Below are 27956 nucleotides of genomic sequence, written 5' to 3' on the forward strand. Positions count from 1 at the left end.
AAAAAGGATTACATAATATGTTTGCTCATTAAGTCTAGACACAGGAAACCACATCACAGCAATAAAACCTTAATGAAAGGCCATTCAATATTGCATTTCTATTCAGTTTTCCAATGAGCAGACATGCATTTTATTTTCAGCATACACAAACAATTATGAAGACAGAAATATTAGCGACTATAGGGGATTTTCCTTAATGCCTATCAACATATTGCTTGAGTGCAAGAGAATATTAAAGTTTATGGAACACAAGATGAAGGCCTGTTTGTTTTACTTGGTTCAGAGACAGAAGTACAGGGTTGTGGGGTTACTTCAGACACTTAGTGTCAGGTACTCATTTTAAGAAGCTTGGAAATTTTTGATTTACCAGTGTGCTCCCAATATCATACACAATTCCCAGTAAATTTGTAACTCCATTTACAAATACTTAGCCTTCTGCATCTCAGACCATTGTGAATCTCATTTAAAAGACGACCAAAAATGAAAGATGGGGTGACTGTAGAGGAATCACTCAGTCGCTGAGGCAAGCAGCTCCGGTGCCGGCACGATCAGCAGCAGAGCGCTCCAGCACAGTGCATACTGGGGTTTTGCTAACTGGGAGAACCTCAGGGGGAGCCGAGAGAGCTGCCAAGAGCCCACAACTCACACGACAGCAGCTGATGGGACCTGGGCGGGGCCAGGAGCAACAGCAGCCGAGCCCCGCCCACAGGTATAAAAGAAGACCCTGGGGAGCACTAGTGACCAGGAGCACCGCCAACAGGGTGAGCAAACAGGATGTGGCATGGCAGCAAGGGCGTGGTGCGGCAGTTCACACAGGTGGGTGTGCAGGGAGGGCACTGAAGCTCTGCCAGCTCAACCAGGGAGCAACAGCATCCACTCGGCAGAAAGCCACAGCCTCTCTAAGCTCTGCACCCACCACGACTGATGCAGCTTCCCAGACTGGTGGAGCTCCAGTGGGGACATGCTGCCACACAGGTGTCAGGCTGCAGGGTGTGCCCTGCTCTTACACCAGTATCAGACAGCAGCAGTGAGCACACCTGTGGGAGGTGCACCCAGGTAGAGAACTTCACCACTTACTGACAGAGCTCTGGGAGGAGGTTGAGGAGTATCAGGGAGTCAGAGAGAGAGACAGACTGACTACCGGAACCGCACCCTACCTTCCCTGAGACAGGCCCGACAGGCAGACAGGACGTATGGTACAGAGGATTCCCTATCCTCTCTCCACCCGGCAGAATGCAGTGAGTTAAGGGATAGGGGGCAATAGCAACAAGTTCCTGCCCGGCACAGCAGGCGCATCTCCTCCCTGACTACCTCACCTTTCCAGGTGCCCTTGCACAACAGGTACGACGCTCTGCCAGTGGAACCGAACAATAACAGGACAATGGTTCATCTAGGTTGGAGGAGTTGCCGAAGTTAAGTCAGCCTACGCCCTGCGTCAAAACCGCTTCCATAAAGAAAAAAAGATTGGTCATTGTCATAAGAGACGCTTCTGAAGGAAACAGAAGGCCCAAGGACCAGACCCACTTCTTAGGGAAGTCTGCTGCCTCTCTGGGGCCCGGGTAAAAGATACAAAGAGAAAACCTCCTACCCTGGTACAGCCCTCAGATTATTATCCATTATTGATTTCTCAGGTAGGCAGCGATGAAGTTGCAACAAGAAGTCCAAGGGCAATCAAGAGAGACTTCAGGGCCTTGGGACGACTGCTTAAGGGATCAGGAGCACAAGCAGTATTCTCCTCTACCCTTCCAGTTGCAGGGAACGATGAGGGAAGAAACAGGAAGAGCCGGCAGATCAACACCTGGCTCCGAGACTGGTGTCACCGGCAGAATTTTGGGGTCTTTGATCATGGGTCGGTCTACACGACACCGGGCCCGCTGGCGACAGACAGGGTACACCTGTCTCAAAGGGGGAAAAGGATCTTTGCACAGAAACTAGCAGGGCTCACTGAAAGAGCTTTAAACTAGATTTGAAGGGGGAAAGGGATAAAACCAGGCTCGCTAGAGATAAGCCTGGGGGCGGCATGCCAATGTTTGAGGGACGGTGCGCTAGCAAAGTCCTTTGGTCTGTGGAGTCCGTCTCAGTGGAGGTAGGGCATGGAGACCCATACGGCAGCAAAGACGCAAGGGTTATGGATGTGTTAGAAACCAAGGGACCGCCTGAGAATGGTCACGTAGGAATTTGGCTTTCTCCCCCCAAAAAGGTGGTGGGATCAATAGCCCAACTCAAGTGCATCTACACCAACACACGCAGCACGGGCAACAAACACGAGCAGCTGGAAGACACTGTGCAGCAGGAAAACTATGATATAGTTGCCATCACGGAAACATGGTGGGGTGACCCGCACAACTGGAGGGCTGCAACGGATGGCTACAAACTCTTCAGAAGGGACAGGCGAGGAAGGAGAGGCGGTGGGATAGCCCTGTACGTTAGGGAGTGTTTTGACTGTCTAGAGCTTACTGATGGTGACAACAGGGTTGAGTGTTTATGGGTAAGAATCAGGGGGAAGGCCAACAAGGCAGGTATCATGGTGGGAGTCTGCTATAGACCACCCAACCAGGATGAAGAGACAGACGAAATATTCTATAAGCAGCTGGGAGAAGTCTCACAATCGCTAGCCCGGGTTCTCATGGGGGACTTCAACCTACCAGATGTTGGCTGGAAATACAATAGAGCAGAGAGGAAACAGAGTCTAAGAGGTTCCTGGAGTGTGTGGAAGATAAGTTCCCGACACAGCTGGTGAGTGACCCAACTAGGAAGGGCACCCTGCTGGACCTGTTGTTTGTGAACAGAGAAGGACTTGTGGGTGACGTGACAGCTGGAGGCTGTCTTGGGCACAGCAACCACAAAACGACAAGAGTTTTTCATTCTTGGAGAAGTAAGGAGGAGGGTGAGCAGAACTGCTACCTTGGACTTCTGGAGGGCAGACTTTGGCCTGGTGAGGAGACTGGTTGACAGAGTCTCTTGGGACGCAGTCCTGAAGGGCAAAGGAGTCCAGGAAGGCTGGACATTCTTCAAGAAGGAAATCTTAAAGGCGCAGGAGCAGGCCGTCCCCATGTGCCAAAAGACGAGCTGGCGGGGAAGACGACCGGCCTGGCTGAACAGACAGCTTTGGCTGGAACTCAGGGAAAAAAGGAGAGTTTATGACCTTTGGAAGAAGGGGCAGGCAACTCAGGAGGACTACAAGGATGCCATGAGGTTATGCAGGGAAGAAATTAGAAGGGCCAAAACCCAACTAGATCTGGCTATTGCCATAAAAGACAATAAAACATGTTTCTATAAATACGTTAGCAGCAAAAGGACGGCTAAGATCTTCATCCTGTATTGGATGCGGGGGGAAACATAACGACAAAGGACGAGGAAAAGGCAGAGGTACTTAATGCCTTCTTTGCCTCAGTCTTTAATAGTGAGACCAGTTGTTCTCAGGGTACCCAGCCCCCTGAGCTGGAAGACGGGGATGGGGAGCAGAATGAAGCCCCCATAAACTAAGGGAAATGGTTAGCGACCTGTTAAACCATGTGGGGACACACAAGCCTATGGGGCCAGATGGGATCCACCCAAGGGTACCGAGGGAGCTGGTGGAAATGCTCACCAAGCCATTTTCAATTCTTTATCAGCAGTCCTGGCTAACCAGGGAGGTCCCGGTTGACTGGAAGTTAGCAAATGTAACACCCATCTACAAGAAGGGCCGGAAGGAGGATCCGGGGAACTACAGGCCTGTCAGCCTGGCCTCGGTGCCAGGGAAGATTATGAAGCAGATCATCTTGAGTGCCATCACGCAGCACGTACAGGACAACCAGGTGATCAGGCCCAGTCAGCATGGATTTATGAAAGGCAGGTCCTGCTTGACTAACCTGATCTCCTTTTGTGACAAGGTGACCCACTTAGTGGATGAGGGAAAGGCTGTGGATGTGGTCTACCTAGACTTTAGTAAAGCCTTTGACACCGTTTCCCACAGCATTCTCCTGGAGAAACTGGCTGCTCATGGCTTGGATGGATGTACTCTTTACTGGGTAAAAAACTGGCTGGATGGCCAGGCCCAAACAGTTGTGGCGAATGGAGTTAAATCCAGGTGGCAGCCGGTCACAAGTGGTGTTGCCCAGGGCTCAGTATTGGGGCCAGTTCTGTTTAATGTCTCTATCAATGATCTGGATGAGGGGATCGAGTGCACCCTCAGTCAGTTTGCAGACGACACCAAGCTGGGCGGGAGTGTTGATTTGCTTGATGGTAGGAAGGCTCTGCAGAGGGATCTGGACAGGCTGGATCGATGGGCTGAGGCCAATTGTACAAGGTTCAACAAGGCCAAGTGCCAGGTTCTGCACTTGGGTCACAACAACCCCATGCAGCGCTACAGGCTTGGGGAAGAATGGCTGGAAAGCTGCCTTGCGCAAAAGGACCTGGGGGTGTTGGTTGACAGCCAGCTGAATACGAGCCGGCAGTGTGCCCAGGTGGCCAAGGTGGCCAATGGCATCCTGGCCTGTATCAGAAACAGTGTGACCAGCAGGAGTAGGGAAGTGATCGTGCCCCTGGACTCGGCACTGGTGAGGCCGCACCTCGAATACTGTGTTCAGCTTTGGGCCCCCCACTACAAGAAGGACGTCGAGGTGCTGGAGCGTGTCCAGAGAAGGGCAACGAGGCTGGTGAAGGGTCTGGAGAACAAGTCTTATGGGGAGTGGCTGAGGGAACGGGTTGTTTAGGCAAGAGAAAAGGAGGCTGAGGGGAGACCTCATCGCTCTCTACAACTCGCTGCAAGGAGGTTGTAGGGAGGTGGGTGTCAGTCTCTTCTCCCAAGTAAGAAGGGATAGGACAAGAACAAATGGCCTCAAGTTGTGCCAGGGGAGGTTTAGATTGGATATTAGGAAAAATGTCTTCACCGAAAGGGTTGTCAAGCATTGGAACAGGCTGCCCAGGGAAGTGGTTGAGTCACCATCCCTGGAAGTATTTAAAAGACCTGTAGATGTGGCGCTTATGGACCTGGTTTAGTGGTGAACTTGGCAGTGCTAGGTTAATGGTTGGACTTGATCTTAAAAGGTCTTCTCCAACCTAAATGATTCTGTGATTCTATGAAATTTATTCAAATCATTTCATTACTATAGAAGGTTCTTCCATGCATTAAATGAAACCAACATGCTACTGATTTTGCATGATCATGTAAATACTGTAAAAATACATCTGAGCCAGTTAAGCTTACACAGACAACACAGACCTAACAGTTCACCCTGTAGCAAGGATTTACCACGCTTCTTACCTGTGGCTGGATTGATACTGGCAGCAATATGGAAGTGACAAAGTGCATTTGCATGAGGAGGGATGTTCCTGTGAACTTCGTGGGGATCTTGCTGATGTGGAGCATATCCAGTATGCGCTACAACAGTGCCCGACCTCCTCCTCCCTCGTCGGAAGTGCCTCAGGTTTAACTGCATGAAGAATAAGGTATCATTTTTAATTCCATTCAAAAAGAGAAAGCAGATTTCATCTGTAAGTGGTTTTCTAGATTCTAGTGAATGAAATTTTTCAGTTTAAAAGCTACTTTAAAGCATCAGTGGAGTTTCTCGCAAAAATTAACACTATCCAGGTTGTGGAGTAGAGAGTACTCCACAGTACTCTCTGTGCAGATTAGAGAGATACCAGTGCCTTCAGATTCATTTATGAAGGCCCATACAGTACCTTGACATAGTAACTGCTTCATATTTCAGTATGCAGACAATGTTCATACAGTTTTTATACTTAAACAAAAAATACTATTGTGTTTCATAAACATATACCATACTTATTCAAGATTCTGAACAAAAAAAAGCAGCAAATCTGAATAATCTCATTTCAGAGACCAAAAAACTGGATCAGTACTTCAGATCTGATTGGATCAGTACTTCCACTCCCGCCAAAAGAGCCCAATGAGTTTTAAGGTCTTCCCCCCTTTATGCAAATAGATGTTTCCAACGGAAAAATAATAGTCAATTTTTAAGACTGACTATGCCAGTATTAAAAAGTCTCACTCCACATACTGCACAGTTCAAGGCCATTGTGCTGTAGATATCTATATAGCCACCAAAAGGTACAAGAAGGTACACAATTTGTATTAAGGATGGTATTACACTCTTGGCATTCCTTTTCACTTGCTATCCTTTGCATCTTACCACAGCATGCCCATGTAAAATAGTTTCCTCCCATTTTTTATGTAATTGTTATTTCTGATCTCTAATGTTGCCTCTTATTTTTCAACGGAAACACAGAGCTGTCTCCAACTTCCCTTCCCCTCCCTCCTTTGAATATCTTTTCTTTGCTGTGTTATGCCTTTCAGCCTGTCATATTTTTCATTTGTGCCACATGTGCTAAGAAAGCACCATGATCATGCTAAATACATCACTCCATTAAGATAAGAGCACAACATCCACATACTCGCTACACAGCTTTGTAGGAGACCACTTCACCTTCCCCCAGCTCCCCACTGGTCAGAAAACACTATCCAGCAAGGATCATTTGCCTTAGAGATACAGCTTATGAGCAGTCTGCTCTACTTGAGGACTACAGCAGAAAGGCAACAAAGGCTATCTTTCTTCCCTCTATATTATCACTGTTTTTCCAGTTGCAGAAGCCAGAGAACATTCCCCAACTTCAGATGTAATAAGTGAGCCCCTACCATACATTTTACAGCAGCATCATTAGTGGGTTTCACATAACCTATATACAGTATGTGCTCCATACTGTTCCTAGCCTTTTGAACTAGATACTGCGAAGCACTTTGCTTCAGTCACAAAAGCAAAGTAGACAGTAGTGACATAATGACAGTGTGTCTTCTAATGTGACAGCTTAGTAGGACAGCTGTCACTTTAAATCTTCCTTAGGAAGGCCAAGATAAATTCACTCTTTTATAACATTTTATGCACATCTATGGTATAAAGCATTTCAGCTTATGATATATGTTCAAGTTACTAATTACAATCCTGTCTAAAATTACGTGTGTACATGTGTTTATTCTCACTGTTCAATTTCACTTCTTACCTCTAGAGCATTTTGCACTTTTTCCTTACTTGAAGTATTTCTCTTGAAGTTATTTGTGAAGTTCACTGCTTCACTCCAGTTGTTGTATCCTCCACCATACAACAGACTGTCATTGGGTAACAAAGTCTCTGCCCAGAGACGACAAACATTATCCTTACAGCAAGTCAGGAGTACATTGCAGACAGCACCACTAATGAAAGAAAATTTAAGGTATGAAGAAGCTGCTTACTATCACATAGCATCAAAATAAAGTAACACTACCAAACAGTTTTCCATTATCAGTTACCAAGTAACTTAAAGATACTAAGGAAAGAAAAACTCAACAATACATTCTTAGGAAAACAAATGATGTATGAAAGGCTTTCATATCTATTCAAGTATCTGAATAAAAACTACCTCAAACTTCATTACACAACTGTGCAACACCAAATCATGGATTTCAATTTACAGAATTAGTCATAGCTGGAATAGCAAAATTTATGTTTTTCTTTCTAAAATCCTTCACATAAAAAGCTAATCATATTCTGGATACCTATTCTCAATTCCCCAGATCTTACTGCTATATAGCACTTACAAAATTATATATCCAAAACAAAGAAACCAAGGTAATACCAGGAACACAACAGCAAATTTAAAACTACAAACTTTTCTGAATTACTATTTTTCCAAATGCAATTTGTGTTACGTACATATTCAAAAAAAATCCTATTAACCTAAACCAGGCACTGAAAAAAACTATGCAGATCATCAGGTTTCCAGTTCATGTAAGTTCACAATTTAGTTTTAGCTAAGACTCAAAAACTATATGGATCATCTGACTGGACTGTGCAGCATCAAACTCCCTTAGGCATCATGGAGTAGGTGGATTTTCAAAACCGATTTAAGGACTACAGTAATGGCTTTATGAAGAGTCTTCTACTTAAAGATTGGTATACAAGACAACAAACTTGCTCAAACACACAAATGTATGCAGAATTCATATGGCTACTATTTGGAATAATATGGGAAAAAAATGGTTGCAGGGCACAAAATTGCTAATGCTACTTCAGTTTGAGATTGCAGTTACTGGTGAAAACTAGGGACAGGTCATTTAAGAATCATCAGAACACACACCAAAAAAAAAAATCAAACTCAAAATGCCAATTCCAAATGATAATTTTAATTCAATTTCCAGATACTGTTTCTGACAGAGGTCTAGTTTTGTACTAGGTAGAGAAATAAACTAAAAGACAGAAATATTTGAATGTTTGAGAAAGAGGACAAAGTGACAGGACTTTTGAATTGCTCCGATTTCATCAGGACAGAAAGAAAGGAGCAAGCTGGGATCAACTGCATGAATGGTCATTTAAGACAGTGCAATCAAAAAGATGCAAAGAGAGGTAATTTTGCAAGAGCTGATTTTATATTTAGTCCAATCTCTAAGCCAGTCTGTGGGACTCCTTTTCTATCTTTCCAGTTCCTTCCCAGGTAAGAGGATGCTTACTATCCTCTCAAGAACTTCAGTGCAAAGGAATTATACAAACACACACAAACAATATACAAGGTGTGCAAACTCAATTATTAACTGAAGTAAACTCTACAACTTGTGTGACTGTTGACTGTACAGCTGGGAAGACTGTACAGATAGGGTTTTTTTGGTTTTCAGAAACCTCAGGTTATTAGAACTACTGACCGTGGCATGAATTTACTGGTCTTCCTCCATGAAAATGCGTTTACTGATCGAGGATGAGCCAAATAAACAAATGAAAAATCAACTTCTTTTGCTTGTTTTTCTGGACTTGCGCCAGGTGGTGCTACGGCTGATCGCCAACTGTCTGTATTGTACCATACTTTCACAAGACAATCATCCTGGGGAAAGAACAAAAACAGTAAGTAAGACTATCTTGCATAAGAATACGATGCACTTCAAGTACTCCTGGGTTTTCATTTTTCTTTTAAGTAAAATACTTTTCTGATGGCAGAAATTCAGTTCAGTAAACAGGTCTTCAAAACCTGATCATAAAGAAAACATAGTAGCAGAGCTTCCTTTTAATCTCTCTTGCCATTACTAACTTGGATTTAATTTTGCTCCTTCTGATTAGCTGCCAGTTTTTAACCACAAAAATGCAAGCTGTACTGGCTTGAGCTGGTATTCAAATGTTAATATAACTTATTGTACTTTGACAGAAAACCCCCAAAACCTACACACACAAATTTAAATGCTAGGAATACAAACAAAGGTCAAAGATGACATCTCAAAAATCAAGCTCAGTACTGCTCAGCCTGCTTTTCTTAGACACACACACACATAAATTGAAAAAATCATGTTCCTAGTGTCCTTATGCCTTTAAGGACCAGATAAATTAATCTGGATCTAGATTCACAAGCTGTTGATTAACCATTAAATATGAGTGGTACTGAAATATTTTATTAACCTGGGTATGCTCAACATGACCCTATTGGGGGGAGGTTGTTTTGCTGACCAGCATCTTCTCTCATAAAAGATTAAACAAAGAAAGAAGACACAGAAACAAAGACGCATTTTAAAGATTCTGCAGGCAGGTAATTAACTTAGTCATTTATGGTAAAAAAAAATCATTATTAATTTTCCTACTTAGTAATTTTTCCTACTTATTCAGTAATTGTGCTTTGCATGAGTTTAAAATATAAGGTAACACCAACAGGCCATAAGACATTCCAGTCAAAAACTCTGCAAGGATATTACCCTTATAGAAGCTATTTGCAGATTAATTTATTTTTCCACAATTCAATCACATACTATAAAATTAGAATCCATTAAAACTTGACTTTTAAAATAAATATTAACTCCTACGCATTGAAAAAAATATATAGAGTAATACATATAGTATATATTGCCAACAATTACAAAACACTTTTTTTTTATAAAACATGTACTCGAATAATTTTATAAGTAATAGTTACCCTAACTATAACTGGAATAACTCTCCTTTCAGCCAGTAAATGGCTAAAGACATCACAGAACATATGGCAAGCAATATGACATCCCAGATAAGCAAAACAGGAATGGAGCATGAGAACTTGTTGCTTTGTTATTATACGGAGTATTGTTTTTCATCAAGAAAGTCTAGTATTTCACTTCATGTGTTGGAAACTAGTCAATTGGTATATAGTTTATCTAGAAAAAGTAATCTAGATTATTTTACAGATTTGTTACATCTTTGTCTCTTCCTTAAAGATAGCAAATACCTTAAAAGTTACTCTTTAAGCAAGCGTAACGATCTGACATGGCAAGCTTTAGAGGAAAAACCGAACACCTACAACTAAGCAAAATATGTGTTACTCATCTGTTCTTGATGCATACAACTGAATCACGAAAATATGCATGACAACTACCTTTTAAAAGCAAGATCTGCAGACTGAACCATCCTTGAATCTTTGTGCTTCGAGCATGTACTAAGAAACATTATGATCTAAACAGCAACAGCGAAATTCCACATACTACTACTAAATCAAACTCTGTTCTAACCAATCTTTATGTGTACATACTAATTCTTCATTCATGCTTCCGAGACAGACTAGACCAAACTGCACAACTCTCTTTCATTCTTAAGTCTGAAACTCATTCTGTCAGGTTAATACTGCTCTGGATTCTGTGATACTTAAACCAGGTTTTCACTAATCCCAGCAATCGCATTGTCCCAATTAACCTTACATACCAGTATTTTGTTTCCTTTTTAATAATTCTGCAGTCTCTGCTAGGTTCTTTAGTTGGTAGCACAAACTTGATGCCCACCTGCATCTGTTAATCTGTGTTAAAACTGCTTATACTGTTAAGTTTTCTGTTTCTTTTTAAAAAACAGTAATCTGAAAACATTTATTTTTCCCCCTAACTATCTACTTTGATAATCCCATAAATTCTCACAAGATGCATCTGGACATTCTTACCAGAACTTTTTGACCAATGTCAATGTCATTCTCCCCTCAAATAAAGGCAACAGTAGTATTTGCAGAAAACAATTACTCATTTCACATCCCTTAACAAATAATATAAATTCTCGCATGGATTTGTCACACTTTTTCACTGGATCCTCTACTTTATCTTGATTTTTTCTGCTTTGACTTGTTAGGATATTATTCTCTTACAAAACCTGAACAGCAAGTTTTGTAGTATAAATAAAAGATTAGTTAGTGTTTCAGGAAGTGAAAAGATATGACAGTGACATTTTGCTTTAACTTCTTGGCTTATTTTGCCAAAGGGTTTTATTGCTTTTGCTGATAAACCACTCAATGTTGAGCACACAGAACTGATCTGTAAGATTGGCCACAAACACTGACAATTATGTGTGAATATACCTGTGGAGGGGAATGTGAATTCTCTTCTAGGTATACAAACACATTGACACAGAAAGATATTAAAGAGCTATTTTTGATTAATGGTGTCACGATAATAGTGAAATACTGAATATATTTCCTTACTAGAAGGATATTCAGCGGTTAGCTCATCCACAGATCTCCCCCATTCCCTGAAACTCTTCTCTTTCTGATGTCTTATTATTTGGTACTGATTAAAAATGAGTATTTTAAAAGAGTAAGCAGTGAATATTTGTTGGGTTCTCCCCCCCAAACTACCTTTCTCCCAAATTCTTATTTACAAAAATGTAAAAATGCAGAGAGGGATTACTGGAAATACTATGCAAAAAAAGATTTAAAAAATTTTTCATTAAAAAGCCTTTTTTTTAAAAAAAAAGTATGGTTTGTTTTGTTTGTTTGCTTGCTTTAATAACTTATTTGAATTACTACAAAACAAATGAGAAAAAAATGCTTACCTTTCCAGCAGTAGCAAAAAACTCCCCGTCTGGTGAGAATTTCATTAAACAAACTTGAGAAGCAGTTCTATGAAATAAAGACAATTAAAACCAGAAAATAAGTTTTAAGAACTTTTTCAGAACTCTAAATAGTTTTTTCCTCTTGAATTCATAAAAGTTATGTAATTCTTATATGCAAGTGTCCATTGTATTGTGTGAAACAATTTAAGCTTTAACAAAGTCCAGACGGGACTAGGAGGTAAACCTGTGTACAATGCATGGTTGTGATCACACAGGAAAAATAGAAAACCAAAAAGTTGTAGCTGAGGATGCTACAATATCCAATATTCCAAAATATCATGAGAAAAACAGCTGCTAACAGATTAAACTCTATGCAGATATACTCTACTTCCACTTCACAATCATTTGGTTTCCAAATTGACTTCTGCTGTACCATACTATCTTCCAACTTTTCTGAAAGACAACTCCATTTTTCATACTTTCTACAGTTGTAACTCAAGAAAACAAAAAGTCGTAAAAAGAATACCGTAGTTAAGAAGTATCTGAAAGTAGTTTTTATATTAATGGTCACATTGGTAAAAGATGCCACACCAAAATAATCTAAACCTAAGTATGTGGTTCATTTTTGCTGTGTTTTACTTTCATTGGAAATACTAATAAATGAGCTTCTTTTACAGGTTTTGAAGTACTAAGCTATTGCCTAAGTAACAGGCTTATTAATGGCAACACGAACACACAATTTAATTGTGCAGAACAAGTACAGTGTACATTTTCATCTTGAATTTATCAGACGTATAACAAGTTGTAAGGCCTAACTTTCAAGAAGCATTAAGTTAGCCATCAGGACAACAAAAGGATGATGCATTTACTGTGTGCAGTAACAAGAGCAAGCCAATTAAAAAAGCTGTGCATCAAAAGAAAGTCAGTTTCCACCTAGGTTTAAGCAACATTCTCCTAGTAGAGCCAATATGAAGACATATGGGAACGCCTCCTTCGGACACTAAAAATTATTCTGGCAAAGGGTAGCACTGCAAAATCACTGTCTTGCAAACACCTCCTTAAGAAAAACCTATTCTAAATCTAACTGAAGTACAAATGCCAGAAGACATACAGGCATAAAAGATGAACTGCAAAGCAAGTTCTGTTGACCCTTTCCAGGACCTACCAGTTCAAAGCACACAACACTCAGCGCACTCTCCTCCACAAAAGAGTTTAAAAGAGGGAAACAAGTGGAGAGCTATGAAGACTTCTGTAAGGTTTAAGATACAAATGCAAAACACACTATTGAAGGGACAGAGGAAAAGCAGTATCGGTATGATCTTGACTACTGTTACCACAACCCCAGATTCTAAAACCATACCCATGGCGTTCTATCTACAGGCTGACTCCTCCTCTTACTAGGCTGAGAGATGAGGGTCCAAAGGCATCTCAGTAAATTAAGTCTTCAACAACTTCTATTTAGAAAGTCCATCATATTCAAAGGAAAATTTTTCAGTTGTCATTTGGATGATCTTGGGATTTTAAACATCTCCGTGATAAAAGTTAGAGAGTAGACAGAAAAAGGAACAACTAAAGAATTAAAAAAAAAGATTTTTTCAGGTACATCCAGGAAATTACCCAACTAATGCTAAGTGCTTCATAAAGAATAATTTAAGGTGGGTGTCTCCAGCCAGCCACTTCAGGAGACTTCTTTAAGGGACTTCCATATGGTACACTGGTCCCAAGTGAACAGTGCACCTGATGTATTAGAAAAGTCTTTCTATGGCAGGAAGGACCGTGATTTAAATTGTGTTACAAACTGAACTACTAAACTAAAACTCTTCTGAATGTACCAATACACAGAAACAAAGATTAAAATGATTAATCAACATGAATACAAGAGCAGCATTCAGAGATGCAGTAAAACAGAATGCATCCATCTTTGCATGACTGTCCCAAATATCCAGAACAAACACAGAAAAAGTAAAAGGTGTGTGAAAGGGGGGAGATGTGAGAGAAGGAAAGAAAGGTGCAGTACATTGGACATAGAAGGAAGTTTATTTTAATCAGTCCTGCAAGCACAATTAATTTCCAAATACGCAGCTTTCACCTTACTTCTTGTACAAGGAACAAAGTCTACTGGTCCAGTCTCAACAGCAGTGTTCCCTCAGTATTTCACTCGTGTTCAATATAATTGAAAAACTGCCTAAGAACATAAACTACCCCCAAAACAATTACAACTGATCTTGCAGGAAGAAAGAAATGTCACATATTCAAGGGAAATATGATTCAAATTTATCACGTATCAACCATATTTATCAAATAACAGTATAGAATAGGATTTTACTAAACTACACTAAGTATTTAATCTGAAAGGTATGAATCAGCAAGGAAAAAGGAATTGCTTGTTTTTAAACGAGTTTCTTACTTGCATTGCCAGATACACCTCCATTCTCCAAGTCCAACATCTGTTCTTTCAGTATTGTCACTGACAGAAGGGTTTTCCAAAAGAACATTGGACCAAAGCTGAAGACAACTGGAACCAGTCAAAAGGCGAGTACCTAAAGCAAATATTTATAACAATATAACTACAAAACAAGTAAAAATACAGACTTCTATAAAGAGAAAAAAAACCCCTTTTGCAAAGCTGAAACTGCAGAACAAAATATGCCAGATACTGTCTTAACACCTTTTCTATAGCAAAGTTACTATAATAGCAGCGTGCCTTTTACATGTCCCCCTACATGGATACAGATTGGGTCAATCTTGCAAGAAGATACTCTCACATATTATAAGACATTTTGATTTGAGTATCTACAGTTTAAATAGTGAAAATTAATCCAATTTTCAAAGTAGCTGTTCTCTAAAAGAAACACATAGAGCTACTGTAGACACCCCTCTTTCACAACAAATACTTACCCTTTAAGCCATGTTTTTAAACATTAGATACTGATGAGATTAGGATAATCAAGAAAGACCATACAGATGCGCCTAATATTTCGGCTCTCCTATGACAAGTGACAAAAGGTAGATTTCACTCCACTTTGGTGTTCTCTATCATGCTAGGACAAAACAAAAATCTTTTCCTTGTCCTCAAAGAATGGTGAAATTTAAACAAAAAATTAGCTGTGGTATCAAATCGTTAGGTGTTTCTTTCATTTTATTCTTACCTGTGGGATCCCACGTTAGATTATGTGCTATGGCTTCCAGTAATATTTGAGCATTCTTCTGCCACTGATAATGTAACGTCTGAAATTTTGAGTATTCACAAATGTTAGCATTAAAACTCTTCCTTCCCCTCTTATAATAAATATAGTACATCTTCACTGCACTCTCCAACTTCTATGAGGGATGTGTTTAAAAATAATTATTGCTTATCTAATAAAAATGGATTCATTATGATTTTTAAACAAAGTAGCTTTCCATTAATCTGACAGTACAAATAAAAGTTTCTAACTTATTTTAAAAACATAGCTTGAAAAAAATTCAGTACATAAAATCATCATCAGAATCTGAGATTTTTTTAAAGGGAAGTCTGACTTTATTTTTGGAAAACAAAAGATATTTCAAAATGAAATACACTAAATGCACATGGTGTTTGATATCAGCAGTATTGTTGAATTAAAGGATTTCAATAAGGTCAAGATAACATATGATACTCCTCCCCCCTTTTTTTTTTTTAATATACAACAGAACAGTTAATTATCTTCAGATTTTGCATCATTACTTCATTCACTGCAACAAGCTGAGGATTAAATTCACAAAATATTTATATGGTCTGTTTTCATAATAGGTTGCAAAGTTTTGATGCTTTGAATTATAAAAGAAACTGAAATCATTACTGGAAATAATATTAAGAGCCAAAAGATTTTTTTCTTAATTCACAGACATTTTTTAAAGTAATCATCCCCACTCCAAAAATATCAAACGAATACATGTGAAAATTAAAATATAACAAATAAATCTTCAGAAGTTTGGTAGAAAACAAGTAATTTCTTGTTACTTAGTAACTTACTAAGTAACTTCTTACTTAGTAAGAAGTACCTGCAGATAAGGATCTAAATGAAGTATTTCTGAAGCTGTTTTTTGGGGGTTTTTTTGGGGTTTGTTTTTTGGTTTTTTTTGATCCTGAACATTCTAGTAAATGGAAGACAGAGAAAAATCTTACAACCTAAATATGCTGTCAATTATTGCATAGAATTAACAGAATATGTCTTCAATTATAAGTATTTGAAAGCAAATCATGGGTGGAGAGTGCTTCCTCTATTGCTTACACTTACTACACTAACTTCGAAGTTTCAAGGTAAGTATAGTGTTTATCGGTCTAGAAAAACATTCAGGATGGATTCAACAGCTACAATGACCAAAAAAAGAGAGCAGTACTTCTAAAAAGTTCATATGAGCAGAGGAAGTCACATTTTACCGTTATTTTACTCCACTGCTTTCCAGTGGTATAAAGTATTTTTTTATATATATATATATTTTCGACACCAGCTATTTAATTAATATATAAAATACCACTGGTTTACAAGTACACCAGGAACCGTATGACTGAGCTGGTTAGTATAATGAAGGGAATCCACTATACAGCCGTATAAACAATTTATTAATACAAATGGAGAGACCAAACCCCTGAAGAGGGAGACTGAAGCTCCTTGAGCAATTGCTGTCAAAGCCCTCATGTTGTCAAACTGACTTTAATTGGACTCTAATGCTTCTAATGATAAGAGTAATCCTCTCCATGTAAGAAGTCCGCTAATTCACTAAACCACTGTCACCAAAACTAAGCCATGCGATCAAGAGAATAAATATTGTTCTTATTCACCATTGTAACACTGAAGTATAAGCATTCAGTCAGATATTCTAAAAAAGCCATAGACTTTATATGAATCATTATAGTAAAACCTATTTCTTTTAAAACTATTTCAAATAACATGTCTCTGCCCTCCTCCTACCATTTTCACTTCCCAAGGACCATCTTATCTCTCAATTTTATTCTAGCATTAAAAGAAGACATCAAAGAAATCTTCAACTTTAAAGCAAATTAGAATAATGAGTCAGGCTTTATAACTGAGTAAATGAATTAAGGAGTGATGAATTACTTACATTATGATGACTTCTGTTCTGCTTCAAGAGGCTAACTGGCTCAAAGATACAAATCACATTTCCATAAGAAGCTGCAATCTAAAGCAATTTATATTTATACGTACATAATCACACACAGAACAAACAAGCTATAGAACAAACAAGAATAAAATGCCAATTGTTGATTCTACTTTTAACTCTCCTTGCAGATAAATCTGAAGCTCACATCCATATTCCCTTTCAATAACAGAAAAACAACATCTAGTAAAAATCATGAAGCAAGTGTTGACGATAATAAAAATACAATTCTTTATTTACACATTAGCCCTGACGAACTACTGAGAGTACAGGTGGACATGAGCATTTTTTTCTTTAAACCAGATCTATTATCAATATTCTTTCCACATTAAATTAGGTAAACACTCAAAGGAGTCTGCTAAGTTCACATTCTCAGAAATGGAACCAACATTGGTTCAGGGTACTTTTGTGGACTTCCCTGGCATGAGAACATGCTACATTATAAAAAGTTAATTCAGAAGACTCAAGCTATGCAAGCTAAACACCCAATGCAGAGAACTGCAAAACAGAAGAACTACTAAATGCTAACATAAAATACTTCAAAAAAAGTTGCAGTATGGTCAGCTTTAATTTGTATTTCAAAGTCTTATTCCATCAGTGGTATCAGCCACCCCAAACTTGCATTAAGACAAAAGTAAGAGTATTTTATTTCAAGATATCTATATAAAAGCAAGCTTAAAAGACTTGCTAAGAAGAGCCAAAACAAACCAAATGTACGTTAAAGACCTCAGGCAGAGAGCCTGAGAGAGCCATCACAAGGCAATGTTGCCCAAAACTACTCTGAAATACAGATTTACAAAAATGAAGGAGTTTGCGTAGGTCATGCATAATGGACATCCTATATTCTGAAGTGATACTTGACATTAAAAGGAGCACATCTACAGTTCTTATATGCTGTAATAGTCTATTTCCTATTTCTGTGAAATTCTGGCTCAGAAAGTATTCAGTTTTCTTTTAACAACATTAAAGAAAGTCAGAATCACCTTATAAATTACATTTTGATTTCAGTATCAGCCACAACAGCTTCAAGAAAAAAAAGCACTAAACTGTCATACCTAAGTTGTTAATGTTATTTACATATCTGTTAATTACAGATGTACATGATCTGTACAACTGTACAGACGTACAAACATACAGATCCATACAGATCCTAAAATTCATAGATCTGTAGCTTCAAGAGAAACCCTCTGCATTAAAAAGAACAGATAGGTAAAGAAATTTCTATCACACTAACAACTTAAACATCAGCCTGACCCAAAAATGCCAAGAATAATTTTGTCACAGTTGCAAAATGCCTGAAGAAACTTTTTCCTTACATCTCAGGCTAATATTTGCCCTCTCTAATTCTCTACCTACCTCACTTACTCTTTTATTCTCGTAATTCCATTCCACACCCCAACAGCAAGAAGTTTATATAAACTCATATTGATTAGATTTTTCCTTTTTTCCAAGTGTGCACAGTTCTTCCATTTTTTATTGTTTAGTGGTTTTTTAAGACAAAGTAATATTAGCATGCCAAAATGCTAAACAGTGTCCAGAGCAACTGCTACCCCCTGAAAGTTTCCACAGGCTTCCACAATGATACAGCCACTCAGACTAGTCCTCACTGAGCGGCATGCCACCAAAAAGAATAATGCAAATTCGTGTGTTGACTAATTTCCCAAACTACCACAATAACCACCCAGACATCAACCAAATGTCTATTGTAGTCCCAAGTCCTGTTATTAGAAATAAGAAGGCAGAGAAGCCTTACTGAGTTGTAAGAGAGAGGTTACAGTCATTCCTAATGATAGACAGTGGTACTGAGTGCACCCTCAGCAAGTCTGCAGATGACACTGAGATGAGTGACTCAGCTGATTTGCTAGAAGGAAGAGATGCCACGCAGAGGGACCTCGACAGGCTTGAGGAGTGGGCCCATGTAAACCTCACGAAGGCGAACCTCAACAAGGTGAAGTGCGAGGTCCTGCACCTTGGGCAATCCCCAGTAACAATATAGACTAGGGGAATGAATGGATTGAGAGCAGCCCTGCGGAGAAGGACTTGGGGGTACCGGTGGATGAAAAAATTTAACATGAGCTGCCAATGTGCGCTTGCAGCCCAGAAAGCCAGTCGCATCCCGGGCTGCATAAAAAGAAGGGTGGCCAGCAGGGCGAGGGAGGCAATTCTCCTGCTCTAGTGAGACCCTACCTAGAGTGTTACATCCAGCTCTGGTGTCCCCAGCACCAGAAAGACAGGGACCTGTTCGAGCAGGTCCAGAGGAGGGCCACAAAAACAGTCAGAGGGATGGAACACCTCTCCTGTGAAGAAAGGCCGAGAGAGTTGGGGTTGTTCAGCCTGGAGAAGAGAAGGCTCTGGGGAGACCTTACTGCAGCCTTTCAATACTTAACGGGGACTTACAAGAAAGATGGAGAAAGACTTTTTACCAGGACCTGTAGTGATAGGACAAAGGGTAATGGTTTTAAACTAAAAGAGGGTAGATTTAGATTAGATATAAGGAAGAGATTTTTTACAATGAGGGTAGTGAAACACTGGCACAGGTTGCCCAGAGAGGTTGTAGATGCCCCATCCCTGGAAACATTCAAGGTCAGGTTGGACATGGCTTTGAGCAACACGACCTAGTGACAGATGTCCCTGCCCATGACAGGGCAGGAGGTTGAGCTAGATCATCTTTAAAGGTTCCTTCCAACGCAAACCATTCTATGACTATAATTCTTGCACCGCCATGTAAGAATAAAGCATCAGTCCTTGGGGTAATCTTTGTCCACCCTCACCACTTTGTCCAAAGTAGGAATATAACTGGCAGCATCAGGTTCTCATTTTATAAAGTTTTAGTGTAAACCAAATAGTTTCTTGACACACTTATGTTTTTCTCCACCAGGCCTCCATACTGCGTAGAAGCCCTCAGCATTTTTCTCATTCATCAAAAGCTCCGTAACTCGTACTGAGTTACATTATCACTCACCACCAAACAGCAGAAAATAAAACAATCACAGTTCCTTTGAAAAGAACTCACAGACTGCCTACTAAAAAACAAACACAAAAACCCCATCCTAGTATAGTTTATGAAATTATAAACCCTGGATTCAAAACTGAGCTATCATACTCAAAATAATTAGTAATTCTACTTATAAAAAAAGGTCTTATTTAAAAATGTCTTATTTAACAAACTTACTGGTTTTACTTACCAATTTTCAACCTATTAGCACGTAAACTAAATGAAATTTTTAATCAGTACCTACATTTTTCTTTGACATCAGTAAAATAGTTTGTTCCATAAAGAAAACACTTCATATACATTGTAACACTGCAGTCACTAGGCGTGACACAAACAACTTCAGATTATTTGAAATGTTTAATTGAAGTTAGGACCATCTTCTTGTACCCTGTTAGGTATTTGTACAAGCCAAACCACAAAAACAATTAAAGTTTTGTCAGGTTTTCATTAAAAGTTTTGGCTTTAATTCTTATGTTCACTAGAGGAAATGGAAAGAGGCTTGTAGCTTACATTGTGTGGGAGAAGATCAAGTACTGTACCCACTTACAAATAAATTGTTGATTACCAAGTTGCCTACAACCAGAAGCAAGAGACTGGATTCAGTGGCCTAAGATTAAATTGCCCTGTTTGTGAAACTAGTCCTTGCAAATCCATGGGAGACTTTTTAAAAAAGTTTGTATACATACGCATACAAACACATGTAAATATAAACGTATACATACATGCTTTCTTGGGATGATTGAAAATTCTCATCCATTTTTTTCCCCTCATCTCATTCGTGAAGACAGAGAATAAGTTTATCTCCAAAACTAGACTAGGAAGAGAAAAGATGGTGCCATGTTCCCCCTACCCTTCAAAGACAAGGGAGAGGTGGGTCATACACAAAGTTCTAAGCTGTTGCAGCTTTAGAGTAGCTTCACAAGGCACCAGCTTTCCAACAAACTGGAATTAGATTTAGGGGGCAAGAATGGAGAAAAATTTCAACTCATTACTTTCATAACTAGAAAGTAACTCTTTTACAAACCAATTCTCCCTTTGGATGAATGACGGAGATCCTTCAAAGACAGTAAAGGTCAGCTATTATGGAGAAAATGCTTGATAGCAGTTCTCCGTAAAGTAAAAAATTAAAAAGGTACTATCCTGGTTTTGGCTGGGATAGAGTTCATTTCCTTCTTAGTAGCTGGTACAGTGCTGTGTTCTGGATTTAGCATTACAATAATGTTGATAACAAACCGATGTTTTAGTTGTTGCTAGGTAATGCTTACACTAGCCAAGGACTTTCCAGCTTCCCATGCTCTACCGACTGAGAAGGCTGGGGGTGCACAAGAAGCGGGGAGGGGGCACAGCCAGGACAGCTGACCCAAACTGGCCAAAGGGACATTCCATACCATGTGACGTCATGCTCAGTACATAAACTGGGGAAAGCTGGCCGGGGGGGCTGCTGCTCGGGGACTGGCTGGGCATCAGTTGGCGGGGGGCGAGCAATTGCACTGTGCATCACTTGCTTTGCACATTCTTCTTATTATTACTATTATTATTAGTAGTAGTATTTTATTTCAATTATTAAACTGTTTTTATCTCAACCCACGAGTTTTCTCACTTTTATTCTTTCAATTCTCTCCCCCATCCCACTGCGGAGGTGGGTGGAGGTGGGTGGGGAGTGAGCAAGCAGCTGTGTGGTGCTCAGTTGCTGACTGAGGTTAAACCACGACAGGTACATAACTTGTAAACTACAAATTTTAACTGGGTGCTTTCTAGAAAGGTTCAAAATTGCAGCCTAAATAAGCTGCATTGTTTGCTTTCTGCTTCTTCCTATAGATTTTAAACAACAAAGAATAATCTGGAGGTAAACTGAAGAGAAATCTGTGTGTCAATACTGATGAAGAAGCTCTAAGAAGAAATTCCATCCTTGCAACAGTGAACTGGAAATGTATTGATCAGTCCGGTCAATAAGTAGATTCCTAGCCATTCACTGCTTAGTATTTCAGCACTCTGCAAATACATCTAGTCTAATTGCTAACAGCAAACAATACCAACTTGCAGAATCAAAACGACCACATAGGTCTACTTAAGAAACGAAAAAATTCTAAAACTTAGCAAGCTTGATCGTTTGATATATTCATATGCATTAATTTAAAATTCAAGGACAGTTTTTCATTTAAATGCATACAGAACTACTATCATGCAGTCAAGATGACCTTGCAAATTTGCACAAAAATTTTGTAAGATTAACTGTGATATGTGATCTGCATGTGTATTTTACCATCTGTTAATATATGGCCAGTGAATTAAAAAAAACTTTCTCGTTAACAGCAGCCAATGGAGAAACACATGCAGTCTTTATGGCTATGAAGTACCAGAGACAGAGGAGAACATTTCCTCATTTTCATTTATGTGCCTTCACTACCATTTCAAGAGTTCATCACTCAAATGTTAAAAAGCGGGAACAGAGAGTGGCTGAGGATCATCATCATAGACTTCACATGTAAACATGAACTGGTTTCCATGCAGGGGTCTTGTTTCTAGATGGACACCAAAATCTAACCAAAGCTCTCATCAACTCATAAGGCCTGTAGTGATGTGCAGAAGGCTCACATTATCTCCTCACTAGGTGTCTTGGTTTTGGCTGGGATAGAGTTAATTTTCTTCCTAGTAGCTGGTACAGTGCTGTGTTCTGGATTTAGCATGAGAATAATGTTGGTAACACACCAATGTTTTAGTTGTTGCTAAGCAGTGCTTACACTAGTCAAGGACTTTTTAGTTTTCCATGCTCTACCGACTGAGAAGGCTGCAGGTGCACAAGAAGCTGGGACGGGGCACAGCCAGGACAGCTGACCCAAACTGGCCAAAGGGATATTCCATACCATGTGATGTCATGCTCAGTATATGAACTGTGGGGAGCTGGGGAGGGAGAGTTGGGGGGAGTTGGCTGGGGGGCACTGATCACAGCTCGAGGACTTGCTGGGCGTCAGTCAGCAGATGGTGAGTGGTTGCATCACCTATTTTTCCTCGGTTTTGTTCCTCTCTTTCTCTCTCGTTGTTTTCCTTTTCATTACAATTTATTATTATTATTTTATTTCAATTATTAAACTGTTCTTATCTCAACCCACAAGTTTTCTTGCTTTTGGTCTTCTGATTCTTCCCCCCATCCCACTGGGTGGGGGGGAGGGTGAGCAAGAGGCTGTGTGGTGCTTGGTTGCCAACTGGGGTTAAGCCACGACACTAGGACAGGCTTAAAGAAAGCAACAAAGTAAAACAAGACGTCTTAGATGAGCCAACATGTACCCAGACACAGCTCCTACTGAGCTGGTGAATAGCTTAATCACACTGTGATATCCCAATGTATAGTTAACTGGTTATTTCTTTTTTACTGTGACAGAACAATTAAGAAAGACCTCTGTAAAAAGGACTTGAAACCTAATAGTGTCTAAAATACAACATTTCTGATCCAGTTTACCTACATAAGAAAAAGAAAAGCTGAGAATTCAAGAAAGCAAAACCCTGTCCAAAAGCAATTTTAAGCCTTTTTCAATTGCTTGAAAAGGATGCCATTTTTCTGGATGACCTGAAAGTGATTTTTGTGGAAGCACTCATTTGCTACCAGCCACTAACATGTCAAAGCATGTCGATGACAAGCCCAGTAGTGTGAAGCCATAGTGAATAAACTACCTTTGCTTCCACCTTACTCATCTTTTAGACAAATTCTTGCTATCTCCTCTATGCAGCCCTGTGCGTATCTGTATCTTCCTGTGCAGCCCTACATATCTTCTACAATCTCACATCTATGGTTACTATTTCACATTCACTGTGCTGCTTACCACAAATAAAGACGTGAACCAATCAGCCATTTTACTATTCACTCTTCTGTATTTGCTTTAACTTGCAAGTATCCACACTATTGAGAAGGCGCTTAACATGACATTGCTAGAACATTATTAGAAACGCTGCTCTACGTACCTTCCCCTGTTGCATTGAACAGTCCACACATCCCACCTGAATGTTTCCATGTTTTGCTCCAGGGATTATCTGTAATCTTTCAAAGTCAGTCCCCAATACCACAATATCACATCCTGATGCATATGCCTAAAAAGAAAAAAGAAACAATAATTAAAGCTTTAGCTATTTACAGCATATCAGTGAAGTATGAAACAGCATAATACACATATCCTATCCTTGTAGAACATTACAGAGAGAAGTACAGAGGTATTTGCAGAGATCAGACAGATGTCTACGTTTTAAATCAAGCAACAGAAGTGGCAAGTTACTCTTCCTCCATGCTTAGAAGTGCATCACAAAATTTGCATAACAAGCAAACAGTGGTTCAAGATAGAAGTGGCAAAAAAGATGGAGTTATGAAAACATCTAAGAGAAAAGAAAAAGCACGATGAACAAAGTTCACGTAAAGTAGGAAAATAAGATATTTCCTAGACTGGAGACAGAGGCATTTAAAAATAAATTTTTGAAAAGGGGAAATAGACCTGAGGAGCTAAAATGGTACAAAGCATTTAGTAAGGAATTTAGTAAAGGAAAAATTCAGAAGGGTAACAGAGTGAAGCTTAGTTATAGAAAAGCAAAGCTGTGCTTTCAGACTTGTTGAGTCTCCTGTTACTTGCATTCCCTGGATTAATTTTATTTTCTCTTAAATTTATATTGTCACTAAATAATTGGATATATCTAACACACTCACGGAGCCAGCTGATTGAGTACTGCAATGTCTGAGTCAAAATTTCTTCCTACCTTTATGCAAGTTTTGTTAGAAACTGAGCACAGATTAAAATGGAGAAAGATTAAACACTGGAGAAACTTGTGGAAACAACAGTGAGCAGAATAATCCAATAAGCATAAGAATATAGCATTCAAGGATGAGAGTCCTAGAACAAGGAATGCACAAGCATTAAAAAGTTAGAGGCAGGAAGGCAGCAACAAAATTAAGAGCGCAAAAAATAGTATTCTGTTAGAGAGCAAGAGAACAATAAAAGGGCCAAAAATGCCATTTTAGTTGGCCAAAAGATTCAAGAGCAGAACAGTCTCACAAAAAGTACAAATGGAAGATTTCCATATACTGACATAAATGATCGTGCCTTACAACCAACACTACTAATTTCCAGTATATTAACTAAAAACATTTTTGACTTGAAAAAAGGCAGAAAACTTGTATGTTAGATTTACAAATTTGAAATCTGATTATCATGTTTTCAGGTGTTTCACGTGAAAGAGTACTTTTAGCCAAGCCTGACCAAGACTATCATACCATTACATACATTAAAATAAATAAAATTAAAAATATGGAGATTTTGGTTCAAAGACAGTTTTCCCCACAAAGGGTTCAGTGATATTTCACAAAACAATCTTACCCAGAAGACTATGATCACCATTCTCAGCCAATATTCAGTTATTACTTTCCAACCAGCAGGCCACCAGCCACCCTTAAAATAACCTGATAATTGAAAATGCTGCTTAGAATGCTTCTGCAGACTAAATATAACCATATATTTATTTATGATCATTTACTATTGGTCAGGTTTTTGAGCCCCTTCCTGTCCTGTCCCCTCTTCAGTTCCACAAGAGGTTCAAGCAGTATAATTCCTCCTGTCAAAAGAGCAGCATTTATTACAAATTGACATACTAAACTGTAGGTGCCAAAGCAGTCTAATTTAAAACTCATTCCAAAAGAGGAGATTGAGCACTATTTTTTGTTCAGATGTTAAAGTGATTATTTTGATATCACAATGACATGAACTTTGGACCTGTTCCTTGCAGAACACTTTTTTCTTTAGTTAAAAACCATCTCACCTGGTGACTCACTGATTAAGTCATTAGTCCACCAGGCAAAGGTTATTCAGAAGTACTACATATATAATTTTTCCCAAAGCCACTTTGTTGAATTTACCATTCCATATGGAGGCAATTTTAAGGGAAAAAAAAAGGTGCTTCACTTTAAAGAGATAACATGGCTTTATTAAAAATATCTTTAAAAGACTGAAGTGCCAAAGACTATATTGAGCCCACCGGCTCGTCTGTATGGCCCTCTAGGCCTCATCAGCACTTTTACAGACTTACTAGATTTCTCCCATCTGGTTCTCTCCATTTCTAGCTTCACATGCAAGCCTGAGATCACATAGCGTCACACTACAGTATTTCCACCATGGTAAGCAAGAACTAGCATATATAGTAACACATACCTTTAGCAGCAATGCTGAAGTTCATAAACTAACCATTTTAATGGGATCAAGAACTCAACCAGTTTTAACATATAAAAAAAATCCTGAATACACTTGGCATTTTGCACTGGAAGAACTCTAAAGTAACTATCAAACACTACACACTGGAGTCTTTAGGAACTGGTATATTCATCAATGTATCAGGAACAAAGATTTAAAATAGCATCAGAACTCAGGCTACCTCCTGCTAACCCAGGCTGTGCCGGATAGCAGTAGCTCAAAAAAAGTACACAAATATCCTAGACTTGCCATTTCCTGAAAATGTCCCCTTTATGAATATAAATTCTTGTCCAAGAGCTATAGCTCCTCCTCCCTTTTGCTATGTTTAAAGATGCTATTATTTTATGTTTAATACTAATTTCTTGCCCAACTTCATATGCTGTGTGTTTAAAAAAAAAAACGTTTGTCAAATTGGGGATGAACTTTCTGAAGAAAAGTTAGGGATTATCTTCTCATCCCAGCGGTTCTCAGTTCTAACAATTAATTATAAATGCACTCGTCAGAATCCAGACCAGGGTGGGGCAACAGGAGTGCTGTGGTGGGTTGACCCTGCCTGGACACCAGGTGCCCACCAAGCTGCCCTATCACTCCCCTCCTCAGCTGGGCAGGGGAGAGAAAATATAATGAAAGGCTCGTGGGTCAAAATAAGGACAGGGAGTGATCACTCACCGATTACCGTCACAGGCAAAACAGACTCGACTTGGGGAAAATTAATGTAATTTATTACCTATCAAATCAGAGTAGGATAATGACAAATAAAAACTAAGTCTTAAAACACCTTCCCCCTACCCCTCCTTTCTTCCTGGGCTCAACTTCATTCCTGATTTCTCTACCTCCTCCTCCCCAGCGGCACAGAGGGACAGGGAATGGGGGTTGCAATCAGTTCATCACACATTGTCTCTGCAACTCCTTCCTCCTCAGGGGGAGGACTCCTCACACTCTTCCCCTGCTCCAGCGTGGGGTCCTTCCCACAGGAGACAGTCCTCCATTAACTTCTCCAATGTGAGTCCTTCCCATGGACTACAGTTCTTTATGAACTGCTCCAGCGTGGGTCCTCCACGGGGTCACAAGTCCTGCCAGGAGCCTGCTCCAGCGTGGGCTTCCCATGGTGTCACAGCTTCCTTTGGGCGCATCCACCTGCTCTGGCATGGGGTCCTCCATGCGCTGCAGGTGGATATCTGCTCTACTGTGGACCTCCATGGGCTGCAGGGGGACAGCCTGCCTCACCATGGTCTTCACCACGGGCTGCAGGTGAATCTCTGCTCTGGCGCCTAGAGCACATCCTCCCCGTCCTTCTTCACTGACCTTGGTGTCTCCAGGGTTGTTCCTCTCACATACTCTCACTCCTCTCTCCTGCTGCAACTGCTGTTGCAGAGGTTTGGTTTTTTACCCCTTCTTAAATATGTTATCACAGAGGCACTACCACTGTTGCTGACTGGCTTGGCATTAGCCAGCGGCAGGTCTGTCTTGGAGCCGGCTGGCATTGGCTCTATTCGACATGGGGGAAGCTTCCAGCAGCTTCTCACAGAAGCCACCCCTGTAGTCTCCCCGCTATCAAAACCTTGCCATGCAAACCCAATACAAGTGCCCTTTTAAAATCTTGTTCTTGGAAGAAAAATACAGTCATTCCATCCTTACGTTCTCATAATTCTCCATATTAGCTGAAAAAAAATTGACATTCGGAAAAAAAAAGAATCACTTCTGACATCAGTCTATTCAGATGGATTAGATCATACTTGGTCACATTGACTTCCCAATCCCCAATAAGCTGCAGAACCAGTGACTAGCTCATAAGCCTGCAGAGCTGATCTG

General features: G+C 39.7%; 1 protein-coding gene across 8 annotated transcripts in view; it reads right to left on the reverse strand.

The window, feature by feature from the left end:
• The window catches only part of DMXL1 (Dmx like 1), a 91685-nt gene that overhangs the window by 57787 nt on the left and 5942 nt on the right, over positions 1-27956 (reverse strand). For all 8 annotated transcript variants that reach the window (XM_076362569.1, XM_076362568.1, XM_076362567.1 and 5 more), the window contains exons 2-9: positions 23881-24006; positions 16872-16949; positions 14936-15014; positions 14194-14326; positions 11787-11853; positions 8672-8847; positions 7000-7189; positions 5246-5414 (exon numbers count right to left, since the gene is read on the reverse strand). In XM_076362569.1, the coding sequence (XP_076218684.1) occupies positions 5246-5414; positions 7000-7189; positions 8672-8847; positions 11787-11853; positions 14194-14326; positions 14936-15014; positions 16872-16949; positions 23881-24006 (1018 nt within the window). The remainder of the gene's footprint in view (positions 1-5245; positions 5415-6999; positions 7190-8671; positions 8848-11786; positions 11854-14193; positions 14327-14935; positions 15015-16871; positions 16950-23880; positions 24007-27956) is intronic.

The sequence above is a fragment of the Aptenodytes patagonicus genome, chromosome Z, assembly GCF_965638725.1.
Source record: "Aptenodytes patagonicus chromosome Z, bAptPat1.pri.cur, whole genome shotgun sequence".
Classification (NCBI taxonomy): domain Eukaryota; kingdom Metazoa; phylum Chordata; class Aves; order Sphenisciformes; family Spheniscidae; genus Aptenodytes; species Aptenodytes patagonicus.